The sequence below is a fragment of the Ornithorhynchus anatinus genome, chromosome X1, assembly GCF_004115215.2.
Source record: "Ornithorhynchus anatinus isolate Pmale09 chromosome X1, mOrnAna1.pri.v4, whole genome shotgun sequence".
Taxonomy (NCBI): Eukaryota; Metazoa; Chordata; class Mammalia; order Monotremata; family Ornithorhynchidae; genus Ornithorhynchus; species Ornithorhynchus anatinus.
The window spans coordinates 58,339,948-58,359,698 of NC_041749.1; the positions used below are offsets into that span (position 1 = coordinate 58,339,948).

General features: G+C 40.3%; 1 protein-coding gene across 7 annotated transcripts in view; it reads right to left on the reverse strand.

The window, feature by feature from the left end:
• MITF (melanocyte inducing transcription factor) overlaps positions 1–19,751 on the reverse strand; it is a 265,387-nt gene that overhangs the window by 21,619 nt on the left and 224,017 nt on the right. For 3 of the 7 annotated variants that reach the window (XM_029051209.2, XM_029051207.2, XM_029051210.2), the window contains 3 exons: positions 14,613–14,840; positions 13,553–13,636; positions 12,203–12,298 (listed from right to left, as the gene is read on the reverse strand). In XM_029051209.2, coding sequence (XP_028907042.1) covers positions 12,203–12,298; positions 13,553–13,636; positions 14,613–14,840 — 408 coding nt within the window. Of the gene's footprint in view, positions 1–12,202; positions 12,299–13,552; positions 13,637–14,612; positions 14,841–18,117; positions 18,272–19,751 lie in introns of those variants that run through there. The other 4 variants (XM_029051212.2, XM_029051211.2, XM_029051216.2 and 1 more) reach the window with 3 other exon arrangements.

The following is a 19,751-nucleotide window of genomic DNA, read 5'->3' on the forward strand; positions in this document are numbered from 1 at the left end:
GGACTGTGTCCAACCCGATTACCTTGTATCTACCCCGAGCTTAGTACAGTGCCTCGCACATAGTAAGTGCTTAACAAATACTATAATAATAATGAGTCCGAACTCCTTCAATGGGCCACTGCCTTCCCTTAAACCAACTTTCTTCTTCACTCCCCTCAATCTGACTTTTGTCCCCTTCATTACACTGAAACCAAACTCATAACAGCCTCCAATGACCTCCTCTAACCAAGTCTAATGACCATGCCTAATCCTCACAGACACAGTAGTCACCTGATTCTCATTCTTCCTCTGGCTAATCTTCCTCTGCTTCATCTGCCTCTCAACAGTGAGGGTCTCATAAGGTTCATTTATTCTTATTGTTACAAAATCACTATCTCATGGAGCTCACCCACTCAAATGGCATCAGCAACCACCCGTATGTTATATATAACAGAAATGATGCCATTAGCTCTCCTCATGTCCTTCGCCCTAGTTCACACACTTTTGTCCTTCCAAGCTAACCTTCTTCCTGAGCCTGAGTCTTAACTTGCCTGCCTCTATGCCCTTGCCCTTTTTCTGGAACTCCCTCTCCACTTCAAATATGTCAAGCCACAACTCTTTCCTTTTCAAAACCCTTCTGAAAACCCCCCTCCTTCAGGCGGCTTTCTCTAATTAATTTCAATCACCCTAGGCTGCCTCACCCTAATGGCCACTTAAGCACTTATGAATGTATCTACCAATTTAGGCACTCTAATTTATATTTTTTCCCTAATCTATTTATTTGGCTACACTCTTGCTATTACCAGGTTATCTGTTTTTTCTCCTGCTTCCACTATATGTAAACACTTTGTGTCTGTCTGATTCCCTCATTGGATTGAAACCAAGGGCAGGACCCATGGTTTCCACTTCTATTGTAGAGAAGCAGCATGGCTCAGTGGAAGGAGCACGGGCTTGGGAGTCAGAGGTCATGGGTTTGAATCCCGGCTCGGCCACTTGTCAGCTGTGTGACTTTGGGCAAGTCACTTAACTTCTCGGTGCCTCAGTTACCTCATCTGTAAAATGAGGATTAAGACTGTGAGCCCCACGTGGGACAACCTGATTCCCCTGTGTCTACCCCAGTGCTTAGAACAGTGCTCGGCACATAGTAAGCGCTTAACAAATACCAACATTATTATTTCCCAAGAGCTAGTATGATGCCCTGCCCACAGTAGGAGCTCATTAAATACTACTGCTAACAAAGCAAAGTTTTCAAAAAATCTTTCAATTCAGGATTAGAGTATAGAGGCTTCAGAAGCTGACATCCTCAAAAGTGAGAAGAAAAGGCAGAGACAAAGGAAAGAATCATTTCTGTCACAGTACTTTCATGGCCAGATTTCAACTCTTGACAAATCATAGGGAGTGCATTGCATTCAGTAGGCAGTCAATACATACCATACAGTAGCTGGGGTTCTAGAAGTGCTAAGCAATTGATGAATATACTTTCATACATTGAAAACCTTTCTTCTATGGAAGCTTCAGGTGTTTCAGATTTGGGAAGGGGAAGGAAGAAGTCAGAAACTTGCAGGTAGTGTGTTATTTTAAAACTTCATATTGTAGCAAAATGCATCTTCCCATGAACTTACATTTTAAGGGGTTAAGATACTCCATAAGAATCCGTAACATGTAATCTGAGACATGTCTTACAAGTGCATTTCGATTTACTGTTGTGAAGACATTTCAACAAAAGTGCTATTACACTGAAGCCCAAAAAAATTAGGGAAAATGAAAACCAATGACTATTCACAGAATGAAGATACTAAGAATCATAATCTATTGTGTCTATGTGTATGTATATAAACACCCACATGCAGCAATGAAAAGCGCAATATCGTTGCTATAAAATCATTTGTTAGAAACCCTACACATTGCTATTATCAGAAATCATTTCTTCCCATAAAAATAACCTGCAACAGAACTGCAGCTTGCCCAACGACTTAAAGCTCCAACTGTTTTTACAATATTGGCAGGGGAGCAGACCAGATTTGAGATGATCAAAACTCAGAACACATGGATATTTCTCCTGACATGAATTACCACTGTCCCTCCTTCCGGCCAAAGGGGCTGGCTCCACCATTGCAGAACAATTTTTTTCAAACTCCAGTGGCTGCTTAGGGACTTTATCCTTATACCAAAGCCGAGTTCCAGGCTGGCTTACTTCTGGCACTGCTGAATGGCCTGAGCAGAAGTTTGATACTTTCCCAGTTACGTGGGCTTATTCAGTGAGATTGCCTTCCTCCTCTGTTGTATTACAATTGGACAGCTTCAGATGGGAAGCAAAAGGACAACCACTTCAGGGTGCCCTGTCAATGCGGTGGTGGGGCAGCAGCAGTTGAAAATTGGAAAAATCTGGAACTGGAGATTTTTTATGTGCCACAATTTTCTACTTGGAACTTTTAATTACAAACCACTGTTCGTCCTCTGACTTTATGGAAGCATTTCCACATGACTCTTTCTTACCACTGAGTAGTCATAGAAAAATATAATCATAAATATTGCAACAGCAGAATACAAAGAAAATCACCATGCTGACAGAAAGACAAGAGGGGCAAAGGGTAAAAAAAATTGGAGTTTTCAGTCAAGTCAGTGTTTCAAAATAAAGCTCAAAATTCTCTTAATGTGGAGGAACCTTTAAACAAATATATCCCCAAGAGGAATTAATAAGAAGAATGACATAAGTGATGACTAAAAATACCAATGAAGCCTGGCAGTTTTGAAACTGGCCTTAGTGACAAACCTCAGAGAGTTGGTGGGCCCAGAGCAGGTCCCTATCAAGTATTCCAAGTTCTGTAAGAGCCTCATAAGTGTCTATTAAAGCTATTTTGCTTCTGCATGTGCATGGAACAATCGATACATAATACTGTAAAAGTAGTCGGGGCTTATAGGAAGAGAGTAGTTTATCCTCACAGTGGACGGGCCTTTGAGCCAAAGGAAGTTCTCTTCCTTAACTCACAGTTCTTACAAGGTGATTCATGATTGCAAACTCATACACTTAATTCAACTGAACATTTTATAGTGAATAAGCGGATTTTGAAGAATTCCTTGTATTCAGCTTAACGATTCAATGTTTCAAGTGCTTAGTACAGTGCTCTTCCCAGAGGACATAATAAATACCACTGATTGAGTTCTTGTTTGAAGAAATTTGCTCGCAGCATTGAGCTGGAAGACTTGGAAGTGTAATCTAGATAGTGATGAATTGGTGTCCCACAATATTCCTAATAACCCCCACCCATCACTTCTGAACTCCACAGATTTCTTGCTCCACCCCACCTCACCCACTCAAATTGGATACATGCTGTCTCTTATCCTAACCAGTTACTGAATATCATTTCTAACCTCACCAACCCTGAAATTCCACTCTCTGAAAACAACTGCCTAACTTGCTTTCTCTCTCACATAACCTCTCCCTGCAAATCTGTTCTAAATCTCCATAGAGACTTTTGATTCCTTTCAACTTATCTTGGGTCACTGTGGCCCGTTTGGACACATTACTCAACTTTCCTTCTCTTAATGCACAAATTTACACCCTCAACATCACCCTCTCTGATAACTCAACTTCCTCAACCTCCCATCCCTCCATTGATCTCACAGCACTCACTAATCTCCAGCCTTGAATCACCTTCCCAATACACTTTTTCTGCTTCTTGTCACAGAGTGCCGTTGGTGGAAACCCAGGCAGCAGGCCAACATTGGCCTCTTCAAATTTATCATTACTTGCTATCACTCTGCTCTCTTGCTCAGGAATATCACTTCTCATTCCTCAGCCTCCTAGACTCACTGTCTCCACCAACTACTCCAGCCCTTCTACTCTCTCCTGAAACTACTAGTTCTCTCTCCCCTCTCTTTTGCCTCTCATGATCTTGCTAACTACTATGTTGACAAAAATCCAAACCATCAGGTGTGAACTTCCCCATACCACACCCTCCCATCCCCTTCCAGTCTCTCATCCTTCTCAGCTGTCTTCCAACTGACCTCCTAGCCCTTCATTTCCAACCCCATCCTTCAAAAATATCCCATGCCCATTCTTCTTCCCTTGCTGACCACCACCTTTAACCACATACTCTCTGAAGTTTTCTTCCCCTGTGCATTCACACACACTGGCAGCTCGCCAGCTGTTAAAAAAAAAAGTCTTCCCTGGGTCCCATCAGCTACTGTTCCATCTCCCTCCTCCCATTCATGTCCAAACTCCTCAAATGGGTTGTATACAACCACGGCTTCCACTTCCTGTTTTCCAACTTCCTTCTTGATTCCTACAATTTGGTCAATCCAAGGTCATCAATGACTCCTTCTTGCCAATTCTAATGGCCTTTATCTCATCCCAATGTCCTTGACCTTTTGGCTGGTTTTTGACACTGTGGATCATTCCCATCTCCTGGAAATGCTATCAGACTTTTTTTTTTCTGACACAGTTTTTTCCTGGTTTTCCTCTCCAACTGTTCCATCTCAATCTATTGGCTCAATCTGGCTCCTCCTCCCGAAACTATGGGTGTCCAACAAAGCTTTGTTCGGAGTACCCTTCTCTTTTCAATTTAGACTCAGATCCTTAGACTGTGAGCATGGTCAGGACTGGGACTGTGTCTAATCTCCTTATGTAATAACTGCCCCAGTGCTTAGTACAGTGCTTGACACAGAGTAAGCACTTACAAATACCACAATTTCTACTGTTATCTTTATTAGTGAGCTCTACTGCTCCCATGGCTTCAACTTCCACCTCCTATTTATTATTTATGGCACTATTTATGACAACATTTTCAGTCTGTTGCCAAATCTTGTCAGTTTTACCTTCACCAAATTTCCAGAATCTGCCCTTTCCTTTTCATCCATATCGCCAGCATCTAGCAACAGCCACTTGTAATACCCTGACTTGACTACTGCATCAGCTTCCTTGCTGAGCTCCCTGCCTCCAGTCTCTCCCTTCTCAAAGCAGCATGGCCAAGTGGAAAGAGCAAAGGCCTAGGAGTCAGAGGACCTGGGTTCTAATCCCAGCTCCACCACATACCTGCTATGTGACTTTGGACAAGGCCCTTGGGTTCTCTGTTGGTTTTTTTATGATATTTATTAAGCTCTTACTATGTGCCAGGCATTGTACTAAGCACTGGGGTAGATACAAAGTTTTCAGGTTGGACCCAGTCCCTGTCCCACATGGGCTTCCCTGCCTTAACCCCCATTTTACAGATGAGGTAAATGAGGAATAGAAAAGTCAAGTGACTTGCCCAAGGTCACACAGCAGACAAATGGGAGAGTCAGAATTAGAACCCAGGTCCTTCTGATTCCCAGGCCCACACTCTATTCACTAGGCCAGAATGCTGTGCCCCCATTCCTTTATCTGCAAAATGGGGATTTAATACCCATTGTCCTTCCTATTTAGACTGTGAGCCCATATAGGATTAATTATCGTGTATCTACCTGGCACTCAGGACAGTGCTTGGCACATATTAAGCATTTAAGAAACATTACTATTATTATTACTATTTTTATTCTCCACTTTGCTGCCCAGATTATTTTCCTAAAATACTGTTCTGCACACATCTCTCTGAATCTTAAAAGCCTTCAATTTCCCACTCCACTCATCAAGGAGAAACTCTTGCAGTCACTCAATCAGCTTTTTCCAACCCCTACCTATCTACTCACTTCTCCCACTATACCCCACTTTGTACTCTTTTTTCCTCTCAAACTAATAATTGGGTTTTTGAGCTCCTATTTTGTGTCAAGCACTGTTCTAAGCACTGGGATAGATACAAGATAATCAAATTAGACACAGTCCCTGTCCCACGTGGGGCTCACTGTCTGAGGGGAAAGGAGAACAGGTATTTAATCCCCATTTTATAGATAAGGAAACACTGGCACTGAGAAGTTAAGTGACTTGTTCAAGGTCACAGAGCAGATAAGTGGCCGTGTTGGGATTAGAACCCAGGTCCTCTGACTCTCAGGCCCATGCTCTATCCACTACGCCATGCTGCTTCTCTTACCTACTCACTGTGCTTTGCTATCACTGCTCTCATCTCCAATTCCTGGCCCCTGACATTCCTTCTGCCTGTTTCCCTCCTTTTATATTCACAAGACACAGCTCTCCCCACTTTTGAAGCCCTTCTGAGATCACATCCTCTTCAAAATGACTGATCAATTTCTCCACTCCTTCGATTTTATACCCCCAACTAACCCCCAGCCCTTTGTGCTACCCACACACTTAGGCACCCGCTATCACCTGTAGCACTTATGTATGCATTTATTCGATCATATTTATTGAGCGCTTATTCTGTGCGGAGCACTGTACTAAGCGCTTGGAAAGTACGATTCTGCAACAAATAGACACAATCCCTACCCAACAACGGGCTCACAGTCTAGAAGGGGGGAGACAGACAACAAAACAAAACAAGTAGAAAGGCATCAATAGCATCAATATAAATAAGTAGAATTATAGATATATGCACATCATTAATAAAATAAATAGAATACACTTATAATACACACATATATATAATGCAAATACACATACACATGTATAATACACATATACACATACACATACAAAGATATATAAATAATAAATACACATCATATATACTCTATTCCTTTCTCCTTTCTGTAATTTAAGTGTCTTACTCCCCTATCGGACTCATAGGTCCTTGACGGCAGGGGTCATGTATAGTATTTGAGCTATACTCTTCCAAATGCTCAGTAAAGTGCTTTGTTGGAACAGTATAACTTGTTCATAGGCCAACACACAGAAAAAATATATATAAAGCATTTTACACATGACTTTATTGGAGAGTAAAAAATAAGAGAAAAGGAAATAGTTCCCCATACAACATTATTTGAAAGTCATGCAATCATGCAATTGTCTCATCTATAAAAATCCTAATCATTGTCACAGTAATAATAACTTGAAATCATATAATGTGTCAATTTTTCTAATATACTTTCCCATGAATTATATAATTTTAGCATTCATGAAATCATTATGAGGTTGGGAGAGGCAGGCAATATTATCTCCACTTTACAGACTAGGCAACTGAGGCACAGAGGTGAAAGCAAACCAAATGATCAGGAACGTAGCAGTTGTAAAGCAAAAAGTAAGACTTCGCCAGAGTGAATTATTTCAAATCACACATTCTTATACCCACTTTGGCAATGTACCTGATATGGCTCCAGAGAGGTGCCTGGAAACCACTGTGGATTGGTGATAGGGCTGGAGGAATGCGGGGGTTCGGGGGGTGGAGGGTGGGGGGAAGGGGTTGCTAGCCAGAGCTCCAGCTCTTTCTGCCGGCAGGATGCAGCCCCTGACCCAGCAATGTGGCTGCCAGACATGTTGGAACGGCCCTGGCTTCCACCCTCACTGGCCAACATCCGCTCTTTAGAGACAGAGGCAGTTGAGTGCCTTGCCCTCCCACTCCATTCAACACCACCACTCTCTCTAAAACCGGCACATATATGGCAGTTTGAGAAACCACTTTTACTTGCACCCCTGGCGGTTACAGACTTGCCCAAATTAATTTTGCCCTTGTGTTCCTAACTGTTTAAACAACTAGTAATCCACTATAATCATTATCACTTGTTTTGGTACAAGTCAAATAAATGTGAAGCTAAACTAAAAAAAAAAAAATCAGACTCCCTCCTGCTTATTTTGTGAGCTCCATGTGAGACATGATTATGCTGTATCTACCCCAGCGCTTAGTACAGTGCTTGGCATATAATAATGATGGGATTTGTTCATTCATTCATTCAATCTCATTTATTGAGTGCTTACTGTGTGCAAAACACAGTACTAAGTGCTTGGAAAGTACATTTCAATAATGAAGAGAGACGATCCCTGCCCACAACGGCCTTAAAGTATATTAGGCACTTACTATGTGCCAGACACTGTACTAGTAAGTGCTTACCAAATACTACAATCATTATTATTACTATGATATTGGAAGTTACATTTTCCTAACTGTACTAGAATAAAAGAGGTCCCAGGTGTCCATCTGTAGCTGTTGCATTACATGTATATATAATATACAAACACACACACACATATATAGATATATATATACACACACATTATATATATATACATATAGTTGAACTTCATATTCAAAGAAGATACCCATGATGGTGAAGTTCAGGCCATGTTCTGCACACAACTATTTATATTAAAACACTGTTGATAAGAAAACATCCCAATGTTTAAGGTGGGTGATGATAAAATTTACAGGTTTTCTCTATCATTATAGTTTGTATCCAATATATATTATTTCTCTACTATTGGATAGACCATTATAGTGACAACTGTAGTTCAGTAGGATATGCAGCTTTCCCTTGCCATTTGTGGGGATTAGGCTCCTGAAAGTACCCACAGCTGGCAAAGCTGCAGATGGTAAGGTCAAAGACTAACATATGAAAGGAGTTAGGGACTATCTAAAAAGGCAGGGGGAAATTCAAGAAAGTTTGTGGTAAACCAGATAAATGAAAGGATTCTAAGCCTATCTCCACTTAGTTGTTCTCTCACCTGCTATCTCCAGTCCTGGGAATGCATAATTGTATCACACACACACACACACACACACACAAAAGAAAACTTGCTTATCCAGGGAACATTTAGAGATCATTGTTACCAGTGAACTCATGATTTTAAAACATTTCACTTAAGTTCCCTGTGTAACGCTAATGACCTATTGATTCAGTAATAGTGAAACACAAAGAAACTCAGCACTGAAGATAACAAATGAGAGTATAGCCATGTAGTGTTATCCACTGCTGTTCAAAACCACAGTTACCCAAAGCCATATGCTGTGCTAGTCAAAATAGCCTACAGAAAAATGAGCATGAATACATAAAAACTGTGGTTGGAAAAAACATGGTTGGTCTGTATACAGAGACCTGAAAACTCACCCATCTATGTCCAAAACTAGGTTTGCATAAAAGTCATCAGTGTCCACTATACCAAAATGAATATTTTTAAGCAAATGATAATTAAAACTTATTTTAGTATTTTATCTTTATGGAGGTCTCCTCTATTATTAATTGAGCACTGTAAGCACAAGATACAGCTGGGACTTTTATTCTTTGTTTCTGGTAGCACAAGAGAGCTCTTGTTAACTCCCAGAATAGTTATTTCTAGACTGTTACTCCCTAAGGACATCTTCCTCCAAGTGTTCATCCACCTTCCCTTAAAAAAAAAAACACAAATGAAATGGCCAAACAAAAGTAAAGAGGCTAATGCAATTTTAAATTTTAGTTTGACAGGAAAAAAATGGTCATATTAACTATATTTTGAAACTCCTCCTAAAATGAATATCAGTTTAATTCCAATGTTCATAACCTCCTCAATAAAGAAGAATCTCTATAAAATGGCAGGGATTAGCCAGTTTGTGGGTTCCAGGCAATGCAACTATCCTCTGTGACCACTGATGGGAAGCAGGAGGTCACACTGATGGCCTTTTATGGAGTGTGATCATCAGAGAATCAGAGTCTTCCAGAGCTTAATTATAACTATCTTGGAAAAGTAAAACAGGGCCATCCATACTAACAGGATACTTTCAGCAGCAAGAACTTTTTTTTTTACCACCATGTGAAGGCAATTTTCCTCTGACCAACTCTTCTATCCCAAGAACAAAAGAAATGAGTACGAACTGTCCCCAGACTTCTTCCTGAATTGGCAGCAGTCATGCCATAGGTTTGTGTTCTCTCACTTGACAGAGAATTCCACAAATGCTACTATGGCCAAGACAAAGCCCTGCTCAAAGTTTAATAATGTTGGTATTTGTTAAGTGCTTACTATGTGCAGAGCACTGTTCTAAGTGCTGGGGGAGATACAGGGTAATCAGGTCGTCCCACGTGAGGCTCACAGTTAATCCTCATTTTACAGATGAGGTAACTGAGCCACAGAGAAGTTAAGTGACTTGCCCACAGTCACACAGCTGACAAGTGGCAAAGCCGGGAGTCGAACTCATGACCTCTGACTCCAAAGCCCAGGCTCTTTTCCACTGAGCCACGCTGATCCAGGGGGTCTTGAGTTAACTCCACCAGGGAATTTTACATTGTAACATTACCAAATGTTTGGAAAGTACAGATTAAGACTCTTTTCAAGGCAGAAGGTGAACAGAAGCTGGCAACATGTGGCCTAGAGCTTCCAAGTCATCAGGGTTTCAGTGGACTGCCTGAAGATGACGGAAGCCTTCCACTCTCACTGCCCAAAACTGCAGAGAAGAAGCCTGTCCCTTGCAGGAGTGGTAGGGAGACAGTGGGAATACGCAGCCCAGAACATCCAGCCACTGGAGATCGAGTATCCTTAGTGGGGTTACTGCCATCTGGGGCGGCCCCTCCTTCCCCTCCTCCCTACGTGATACCACAGGAGATAAGCCTACCTTTCCCAACCTGTAGAATCTCTGATTTAGATCAAGATAGCTTAGCTCACTATAGTGGCTATAATGAGGACCCTAAGGACTACTGCCTCAGTAAGAACTGGTATTTCACTGTTCTTTGTTGAATTTACCCTGTGTGTGTGTCTTCCCCACCCTTTTGATTGGGAGACCACTGGGGACAGGGAATCAGGCTTGAATCAATACCCAAAATCTCTTTCCAATGCTAAGTTGATTGTTTTACGCACTAAAAGTGCTTAATGAATGTTATTACTATTATTTTTCATAATAATAATATGGTATTTGTTAAGCACTTACTATGTGCCAAGCACTGTTCTAAGCACTGGGGAAGATTCAAGGTAATCAGGTTGGACACAGTCCCTATCCCACATAGGGCTCACAGTCTCAATCCTCAATTGATAGATGAGGTCACTGAAGCACAGAGAAGTGAAATGACTTGCCCAAGATCACACAGCAGACAAGTGATGGAGCTGGGATTAGAACCCACGACTTCTGACTCCCAAGCCTGTGATCTTGCCACTAAGCCATGCTGCTTCTATAATTATAATAATCATAATAATGTTGGTATTTGTTAAGCGCTTACTATGTGCAGAGCCCTGTTCTAAGCGCTGGGGTAGATACAGAGTAATCAGGTTGTCCCACGTGAGGCTCACAGTCTTAATCCCCACTTTGCAGATGAGGTAACTGAGCCACAGAGAAGTTAAGTGACTTGCCCACAGTCACACAGCTGACAAGTGGCAGAGCCGGGATTCAAACCCATGACCTCTGACTCCCAAGCCCGTGCTCTTTCCACTGAGCCACGCTGGTATTTCATATATTTATAATTCCTGAGGTAGAATCCTGTAAGCATCTCTTAAGGATATATAAGGAGAACTTTAACTCCATCTTGTGTACACCAGACAAAAACACTTTTAAACCGGGTTGGAAGTTGAAAAATCTGGGGCTAGGGCTGAAATACATTTTTCAGAATGTAATCACTCAGTGTTCCCACAAAAGGTAAAAATATAGAAACACAATACATGGAAAGCCTCTAACTTCCATCAGGGAAGGAAGAGAATAATCTTCAGCATGTGGAATTAAGAGGTCCAAGGAGTGGCATGGAGGGGGATTAGCAAATTTAAAGCGCTATGAGTGGTATCCAAAAATAAATGTAAACCCTGATTTATTAATCACTACTGGGAATTTTTTTAGTTCAACAAGCCTGATTCTTCTCCAGTAGCCAATGTTAGGCTCTTAAAGACTTAAGAAAGAACATTCAGCGTGGCTCAGTGGAAAGAGCACGGGCTTTGGAGTCAGAGGTCATGGGTTCGAATCCCTGCTCGGCCACATGTCAGCTGTGTGACCTTGGGCAAGCCACTTAACTTCTCTGTGCCTCAGTTACCTCATCTGTAAAATGGGGATTAAGACTGTGAGCCCCACGTGGGACAACCTGATTCCCCTGTGTCTACCCCAGCGCTTAGAACAATGCTCGGCACATAGTAAGCGCTTAACAAATACCAACATTATTATTAACATAAATTCTTTCGGGGCCTAAGGTAACATTTAGTGCATAGCTGATATGAGTACCTAGCCTAGCAAATGCCTACCTAGTGATCTCAAAGAATCCATGTGCACTGAAAGGGTCTAACTTACTTTCCGGGAGTGACCGAGGTGCAGAGGAAAACAGATTCCCAGGACATTCCTCCATTTTCTTAACCAAGGATATTTTTTCAATAAAATCCAACACATTTCTCTTTTGCTTTGACAGACTATCAAAAGGCTCAGACTTGCTACTGACAGCACCTCATAAATCTGTACATTAAACGAATGATGCGCATCAATACCGTGTTTGCCATCTGCAGCGCAGGATCCATCAGACCGAGGATTTCTTCATTATAACTTGATTCTAGACTAATTATGTCATCAATTACATCATCCATCTGTTGGAAAAGTGCAATTGGAGAAAGACGGCGATAAGTACACATGATGTAAAGTACCACGTGTTGATTTCTATATAAAAGGGATAAATACGTTCTTTTTTTGCCACCACCAAATTCTTACTGTCTTTTTGAGAAACCCAGAAAACAAACTGCTCAAATACAATCAACTGCTTTAAATTCACACTCTCCATTAAGGATAAGGCAGTAAATCACTAACACCAGGGAAAATGTATTCTTGAAGGACAACTGTTGTTTCCTATATCTCCTTAGAGACTGAATCTCACAAAATTCCAATACCTCCTGGGAGAACACAGATCATACAAGGAAATCCACCCCAGACCTCTCATCAGGATAGTGCAGGGCAACTGCAAATTGTATCCTATTGGATAACCTGAGAACTTTGGAAAATAGTCCTGTCATAATGTTCTTGTAGTGACTTGTAAAACAACACTTTATTTTGGTTTAGCTGCCAACATTCTTTGAATTCCCAGAGGACTTCATCCGTATGAGGTTATCATTACAGTGGTGGAGCTAACATTCCCACTAGATCAATTTTATTCCTGAAGTACTAAATCATCGGTTATAATAATCAGCAGTGATTTCTTGTGCATTGCACTAGTTGAAAATACAAATTTTGTTCCAACATCTTAATAAACAGCACATGCATTTGAAACTGACTTGTGGGTGTATAATTTTATACTGAAATTGTGGGACTTCAGGTCTTCATCTCCAGTACCCTCTCCTTGAATTTTTAAAATCTAACCATATAGCCACCTTGGTCTCTCTCTTTTAGCAAATTACAAGGAGATCTTGTTTCATTGCTACTACCACTAATCAATATATTTACATCATTCCAAAGCACTACGGTTGCTGTAATTTTCAAATCAGAAGAGAACTGACACCCAGCAGAGAAGTGAATTTAAATATGCCGCAGCCCTATGTATTGATGACTATAACGTGAATTAAGTCATTTCTTCAGGATGATGAAACAGCTCAGTATTCCAACTTAATACAATAGCCTCAGGGTCAAGACATTTTTTTCAATAACTAAAGGCAATAATAAAATGCTCCCAAAGATTTCTTCAGTGTACTTGGTTAATGGTGATACGCTTTAGAGGAAGCTATCATGAATATCCTGCACAAATTAAAACAACATGAAAAGTCATCTTCAATCACCATGAAGGTGCTATACCTAACAAATTCAAATTCTCATTTCCAAGTGTTACAGCCTTCAGCTGCTTAGTCATTCAGTACCTGCATACACGATGCTCGCGAATGTGGGTTCAGATTTGGGCACTCACTCTCTGCCCTGCTTGGCTCTTCAAACTTATAAAATCCCTGGGAAAACAAAATCAAAGAAAAACAAGGAATGGATAGGGAGTTGTGAAGTGAGGAAAAGTGTCTTTTACACATGTGACTGATGACAAATTGGTGTAACGAACTAGCAATCGTCTGGTATGGTCATAGTCCTGGGACAGCCTCATCTTGTATTCTTCAAAGGGAAACAGTGAATGAGTTGGATTTTAAAACCAATTTTATATTGTTCAGAATGCAAAAGCGTTTTTTTTTAAATTATGGCAAAGTAAATTCATCTGAGTTTTTTTTTTATTTGGGGTATGAGGAAAGAATATGGGAATTAATCCTGAATTTCAAAATTCCACTTTGATATTTTGAAAATGATGAAAGTAGGCTATGATCTAGTTGAGTAATTGGCAGGATTTAATCTTTAATATTGTGTAAATATTTTATTATTTGCTCACTTAAACTTGTTTCCCAAATGTGTCAAATTATTTCCTTTTTAAACTGAGGGATAAATAAAAATAGCAGTCGGGGCATTCAGAAGTGATGCTGCAAATCTCCTGCTCTGCACCTTGCCTATTTTTACTTTTCCCTCTTCACCTTTCCTGTTCCTGTCTGCATTTCCCCTGCATTGTCATCTTAAAAGGCTGTAACATTAAACTGAGAAAAACAGAATATAGGACTAATACAACAGAGATCACTACTAAAAGAAATTTAAAAGGATAACTTATTACCACATTCCAGTTGGAAGGGGCCGTGATTGACTTAACATTCAGTGCTGTGCCAAGGGTTTTTGTACAACCTACTATGTTCTTAATGATTCCAATGCTGCTCCTACTACTGATATAATGACATGAAAGTACTAGGTTGTCTAGTTAGCATCAGAAGAGAAAATAAAGCCCACTAAATGTGATTAAGAGGACATAGTGTACTTCATTGTTAAATGCACAAAGAAAATGTAATACATAGTTATTCAGACTAAGAGAAAAAGGAGAGGAGAGTAGACATGTATTACCTCTTTTTCACAGTTGGAGTTAAGTGTAAGCATAGCCATTGGGCTGTTGGGTGCGCTGCTTCCAGGTCCAGGTGGCATAACATGGTCGCCAGGCTGGTTTGGACAGGGCAAGCTCAGAGCTTGGTTGGCATGTTTATTTGCTAAAGTGGTAGAAAGGTACTGCTTTACCTGCTGCCTTTGGGCTTGTTGAATGTGGTACTTGGTAGGATTTTCAAGGTGGGTCTGCACCTGATTTCACAAAAAGACAGAAAAATAAAGACCAAAAAGAGGAAGTTTCATTATTTATGAATTCTGGTTATGATTACCACCTACTTACCCTAGGCCCAGTGCCCCTTCCTACATTCAGGGAATATTGTTTGCACTATAAAATTTCAAAGGCAATTGTCTGAGTTATTTTATAAATAACAATATGTTTCATTTAATTTACTAATCAAATCATTGCACAATTCTTAGGCTTCTTCTGTTTTTCTCCCCAGACGAATAATCTGTCATCTCACCCAAAAGGCGAATACATATCTTTTTCCAAAAGGAGTTCTACAAAATTAGAAATAATGCTCCTACCATTCAAATTCATGCAGAAAACAGACTGTTACGGACAAATTTTACCTTACTAAACACACAAAGCCATTTTCTAATCAAAATCCCTAATTAAGGGAATCACTGCAGGGCAATTATATTACATAAAGAGAAATATTCCATTGATTTAATAAGCAATGAAAATGATTTATTCACTTTTTCAAAAGACAGAATCTATGTTCAAAAGCAGCATAACCATAATCACGTTCTTGCAAATGCAGAACACTCAAATACATATTTTATAAAAAGCTATCATTATTAAGAAACTAGGTTTTCCCCACATCATTTTCGCTTAAGAAAGGCAAATTAAAATTACTTTAAAAGGAAAATTTTTTGACTTTAAAAATGTCATTTGCTTGTCCAATAAATAATTATTTTATAGGTAAACTATTAAAAATAACTTGATAGAAATAAACAGCTGACAGTGGGCATGGAATCATGGAAAAACTTCCTTGAATTTAATGTGCCATCAATAAAATACAGCATATCACTTGTTCAAAAAAATGACTACATTATTAGACAATTTTACTTTCTGAAAACATGGTACAAATGCTGTAGAGGAAAATAGCGTCGGCCTGATATATTGTCACTGTTGATCCTTTATAACATAGCACAATCAGGCACATAAAAAGATAGCTCACCTGGTAATGACTATATTCTAGCATTTCCAGCATAACAATGTATTATAAAGTTCTAATCCAGCCAAGAGAAAGAAGGTAGAAGAGACACTCTGTGTTCTGTATTTCCAACTTGGAGACTGGTGTACAGAAGGCACCATAAACAAGGTATCCCGAGACAGCACAGGAAACTTCATTGCAGCAGCTCGGTTTATAATAAGCTAAGCTAATTAGCTACGCATATAAAGAAACTGTTCACACAAGGGGCTTTTTTTTTTTTGGAAAGCACTGCAAGTTTAGCACTAAATATTGATATTAATTTTTTCCCTGTCTTTGACGTCATTCTTTTTCATAAATATAAAAGAACCTTTTAAGTGATGGGCTATCAAAGTCAGATTGACAGTTAGATCAAGGCCAATTCACTATTCATCTTTAGTTCCAGTCATATTAATAGACAATGGTATTTCTCTTCCAGCATTAAGGTTAAGAGTTATATGTTCATTTTAGAAAATGGATATGGTCTAAAAGCTGCTACACATGAGTTTTACCACATGTGCATAGCCCCCTGCCATTCTCTGTGGCATTAACTCGATCCCTTAGTGTTGATGAGGCCCTTTACTGAACTTGCAGGCTTCACTGACACATCTGGCATCCTGGTCTGATTGTATAACTTTCTTCTGGCTTGGGGGATATGTAGACTGCTAGTGTTTCTACCTTGTAGAGTGTGGATAAAAGTGGTCTAAATAAAATAGGAAAGGGATTGAACCACTCTAAATATATTTCATTCATTGAACAATAAATTAAAAATAATCTCCTACTATTTCAAGTGCTGTTCCCACAAAGTGGAAAAACAAAGGTGTTTTTTTAAAAAAAAGAGGCAATTTTGCTATAATTTATTTTTAGCTGAAACCAGAGAATATATAAATGCTCCTCTAAACAAATATCCAAACAAAGAGATTGGAAAAGCTCCTAATATGAACACCAAGTATACTAGCCAGTGGTAACTTCTATACAGCATATAGAAACATCTGGTGTTCACTGATGACTCAGGCAAAGTGCAGCTTCTGTCAAATCTTGACATCAGGGTGCAGAGTCCTTCTTGATACTGGTCATCATTGAGACCAGAAGATTGAAGGACAACTGTCCTCTCTTTAATGAGAGAAAGAGGAATGGTGGGAGGAAGAGAGAGGGAGAGAGACGCAGAGAGAGGGAGAGAGGGAGAAAGAGAGAGAAAGAAGAGAAAGGAAGGGGTGGGGGAGAGAGGGAGAAAAACACCTATCTTTCAAGTCTTAAAAATGATGCTACAGATGACAAATTTTAATGAGTGTACGCAAGTGTGACTGACAATTTCTCCCATGTTGTATGCATGAAAAAAACAGGCCCTTGCTCAGTCTTAGCAGTACCTGGTACCAATTTTTCTGCCTCGTGGAGTCGCAATTGTCTCGAAACATCTTGAAACTAGGAGAGTCACCCCAGTTTTAACTGTTGTATATCAGGCTGGTCTCTCTTCCTCTGCTCTCTCCCAGCTGTCCTCAATAGGGCAAATCATCTGAGGTTTTACTTCATTATATCTTTAAAACATTTCTTCTATCCTCCTGGTTTACATGCCCCTTTCCCGCCCTTCGCACCTACAGCTCACCATCCAGCAGCTATTTGGTATCCTGTTGTCATCCATTCTCCTCACATGTCCTGCCCAGTGAAGGTAAAATATAGCAAACATTGCTTCCATGCTGTTTGGCTACTGCATAGGTTCCATGACAGCCCGGCAGAAATCACTTCCTGATGAAGTGACTTGCGCTTGGCTTTGTGTATATGCAGAATCGCCTGTCAGATAAGTAAACTTGTTCCACCCCGCCCTCCCTACTCTTAGGAATTGCTGATGGCACATGCTTTTTCTTGTTTTAAACTTATTTTTTTAAAACTTAGTGGCTGCTGCCATGGCAAAGGAGGCCCAGGAGGGGAGCACCACCACATGCCCTCCCCCAATCTACTCCAGTCCCGCTCCATTCCCCCGGCTCCCAGGAGGTGGGGACTGCAAGACAGGGAAGGGAAAGGAATGTGGCCGCTAAGTAAAAAAAAAAAAAAAGAAAAGAAAACTTTTTTAATAAAAGAAAAAAGTTGAAACTGGGTATGGGTGCTAGGCTGGCCCCGGTTGGGGAGAAAGAAAGGGATGGAGGACAAGGATGAAAGGGGGCACATTCAGGATGTCAGGAGAGGGGTCAAGAGAGTTGCCCCAATGCAAATCTAAGACTGGGGAGGGTGGGGCATGAGCAGGGCAGGGGCAGGGAGGGGCAAGGAAGGGACTTACTTACCTCAACAGGAAGCACGTTGTGCGTCGCGTGCTTCGTCCAACAGCGCAGCGAAACTCGCTGCGCTGTCAGGTATCTCTGCATACCAGGACATCACTGTTTGTAATCCTGTCTTGCCATTTGATGTTTAAGTATGGCACGTAGGTGGTGATGATGAAATTGCTCTAGTTTTGTAAAGGGTCCAGACACGATAATGATGAGGGCAATAGACATTTCTAAAATAAACATTAAATGAGGGCAATATGTGTAAGGTGCTTTTTTCACTTTTACACTTTTTTTCAAACTAAGATTCACATTTAAAAATAAGTTGTAATTCAATGGCATAGGCTTATTCCTTAATGAATAAGAATGATGTATTCTTGTAAGTCCTTATTTGAATATTAGGTAAGCTATGCACTGCCCCAATATGGTGTAAGCACAATAGAACATATGTTTTCTAACTGCTTTCCAAACCAGTTTTCATATATTCTAACCACACTTCTAATTACTTCCCTTCTTCAGTATTTCAAAGGTTTCAATTATGAGGCAAAATCATTTTGAATGTCTGTCTGATGGCCATTCACAGGACAGCCATTTCAAATTGACGCTGCTCGTTTCTAAGGCAAATGAGATATCCTTTGACTTGGAAATTGCCTAAATCCACAAGTACTATAATCTCACATATCATAAATTATAATCACTTTTTCCCTTCTCTCCGGAACACTCCACCTCTAAGTTTCACAAACCATGTTCATCTCCTCTTTTGGAGCCTTCTTAAAAAGGAGCACCTTTTCAAGAAGACATTCCCTGAAGAAGTTCTCCATCTACCTGGTCATGTCTCTCACTAGCCACCTCAGCACCCACACATTTAATATGTTTATTCTATTTTTTCATTAGAGTCTTTGATTTATATTTATCCTTCTTCTCTTAAATATGGTATATTCATCAAAATATATTTCCTGTCTCCTCCATTAGACTGTAATCTGCTAGAGGTCAGGGATATTTATTTCTTTTGTAGCCATGTGATAAATTTTGCTACCCAGAAATCTGCTGCCATATTTTTTCCCCAAATGTTTTCTCAATTCAAATTTAGACATGGGTCCCTACTCCCCCAACGGAGTTCCTGAGACTGTTAAAATGCACATTGGGAAACTGTGGAAGGGAAAACACCCAGTTTATGCTCCCTCAAGTGACCACTAAGAACAGGTTCATTTCAGATTGCTGCAGTGAACCAATCACTGGATCCCTCTAAAGAGTCTCTGTTCAATCACCCTGGAAGACAGTGGAAGGGAAGCAGAGTAGCTGTTGCTGTGCTAACATCATAATCACCACCAGTGCACATGCATCATCCTATCCAACCTCAGTGATACCCCACATGGTTCTATGTGCCATCAATTGCACAGTAGCGCAATACAGCGTAGCATCCTTGTGATCTATCCAAATTGTAATTTGTATTCTCTCGCTCACAATTTTGGTAATGGAGCCTTCTCTTTTTAGATTTACAACAATTCTTTCTCTCCCTGTATGCAGGGGGAAAATAAGATTTAAGGATAACACTGTGAGACTACTTCACCTTTCAAAGCAGTTAATTAAATCTCTTTTTGGTGGTGGGATTAAGGGACTGCAGGAAAGAGGAGACGGACTATATTTCCCAGCAG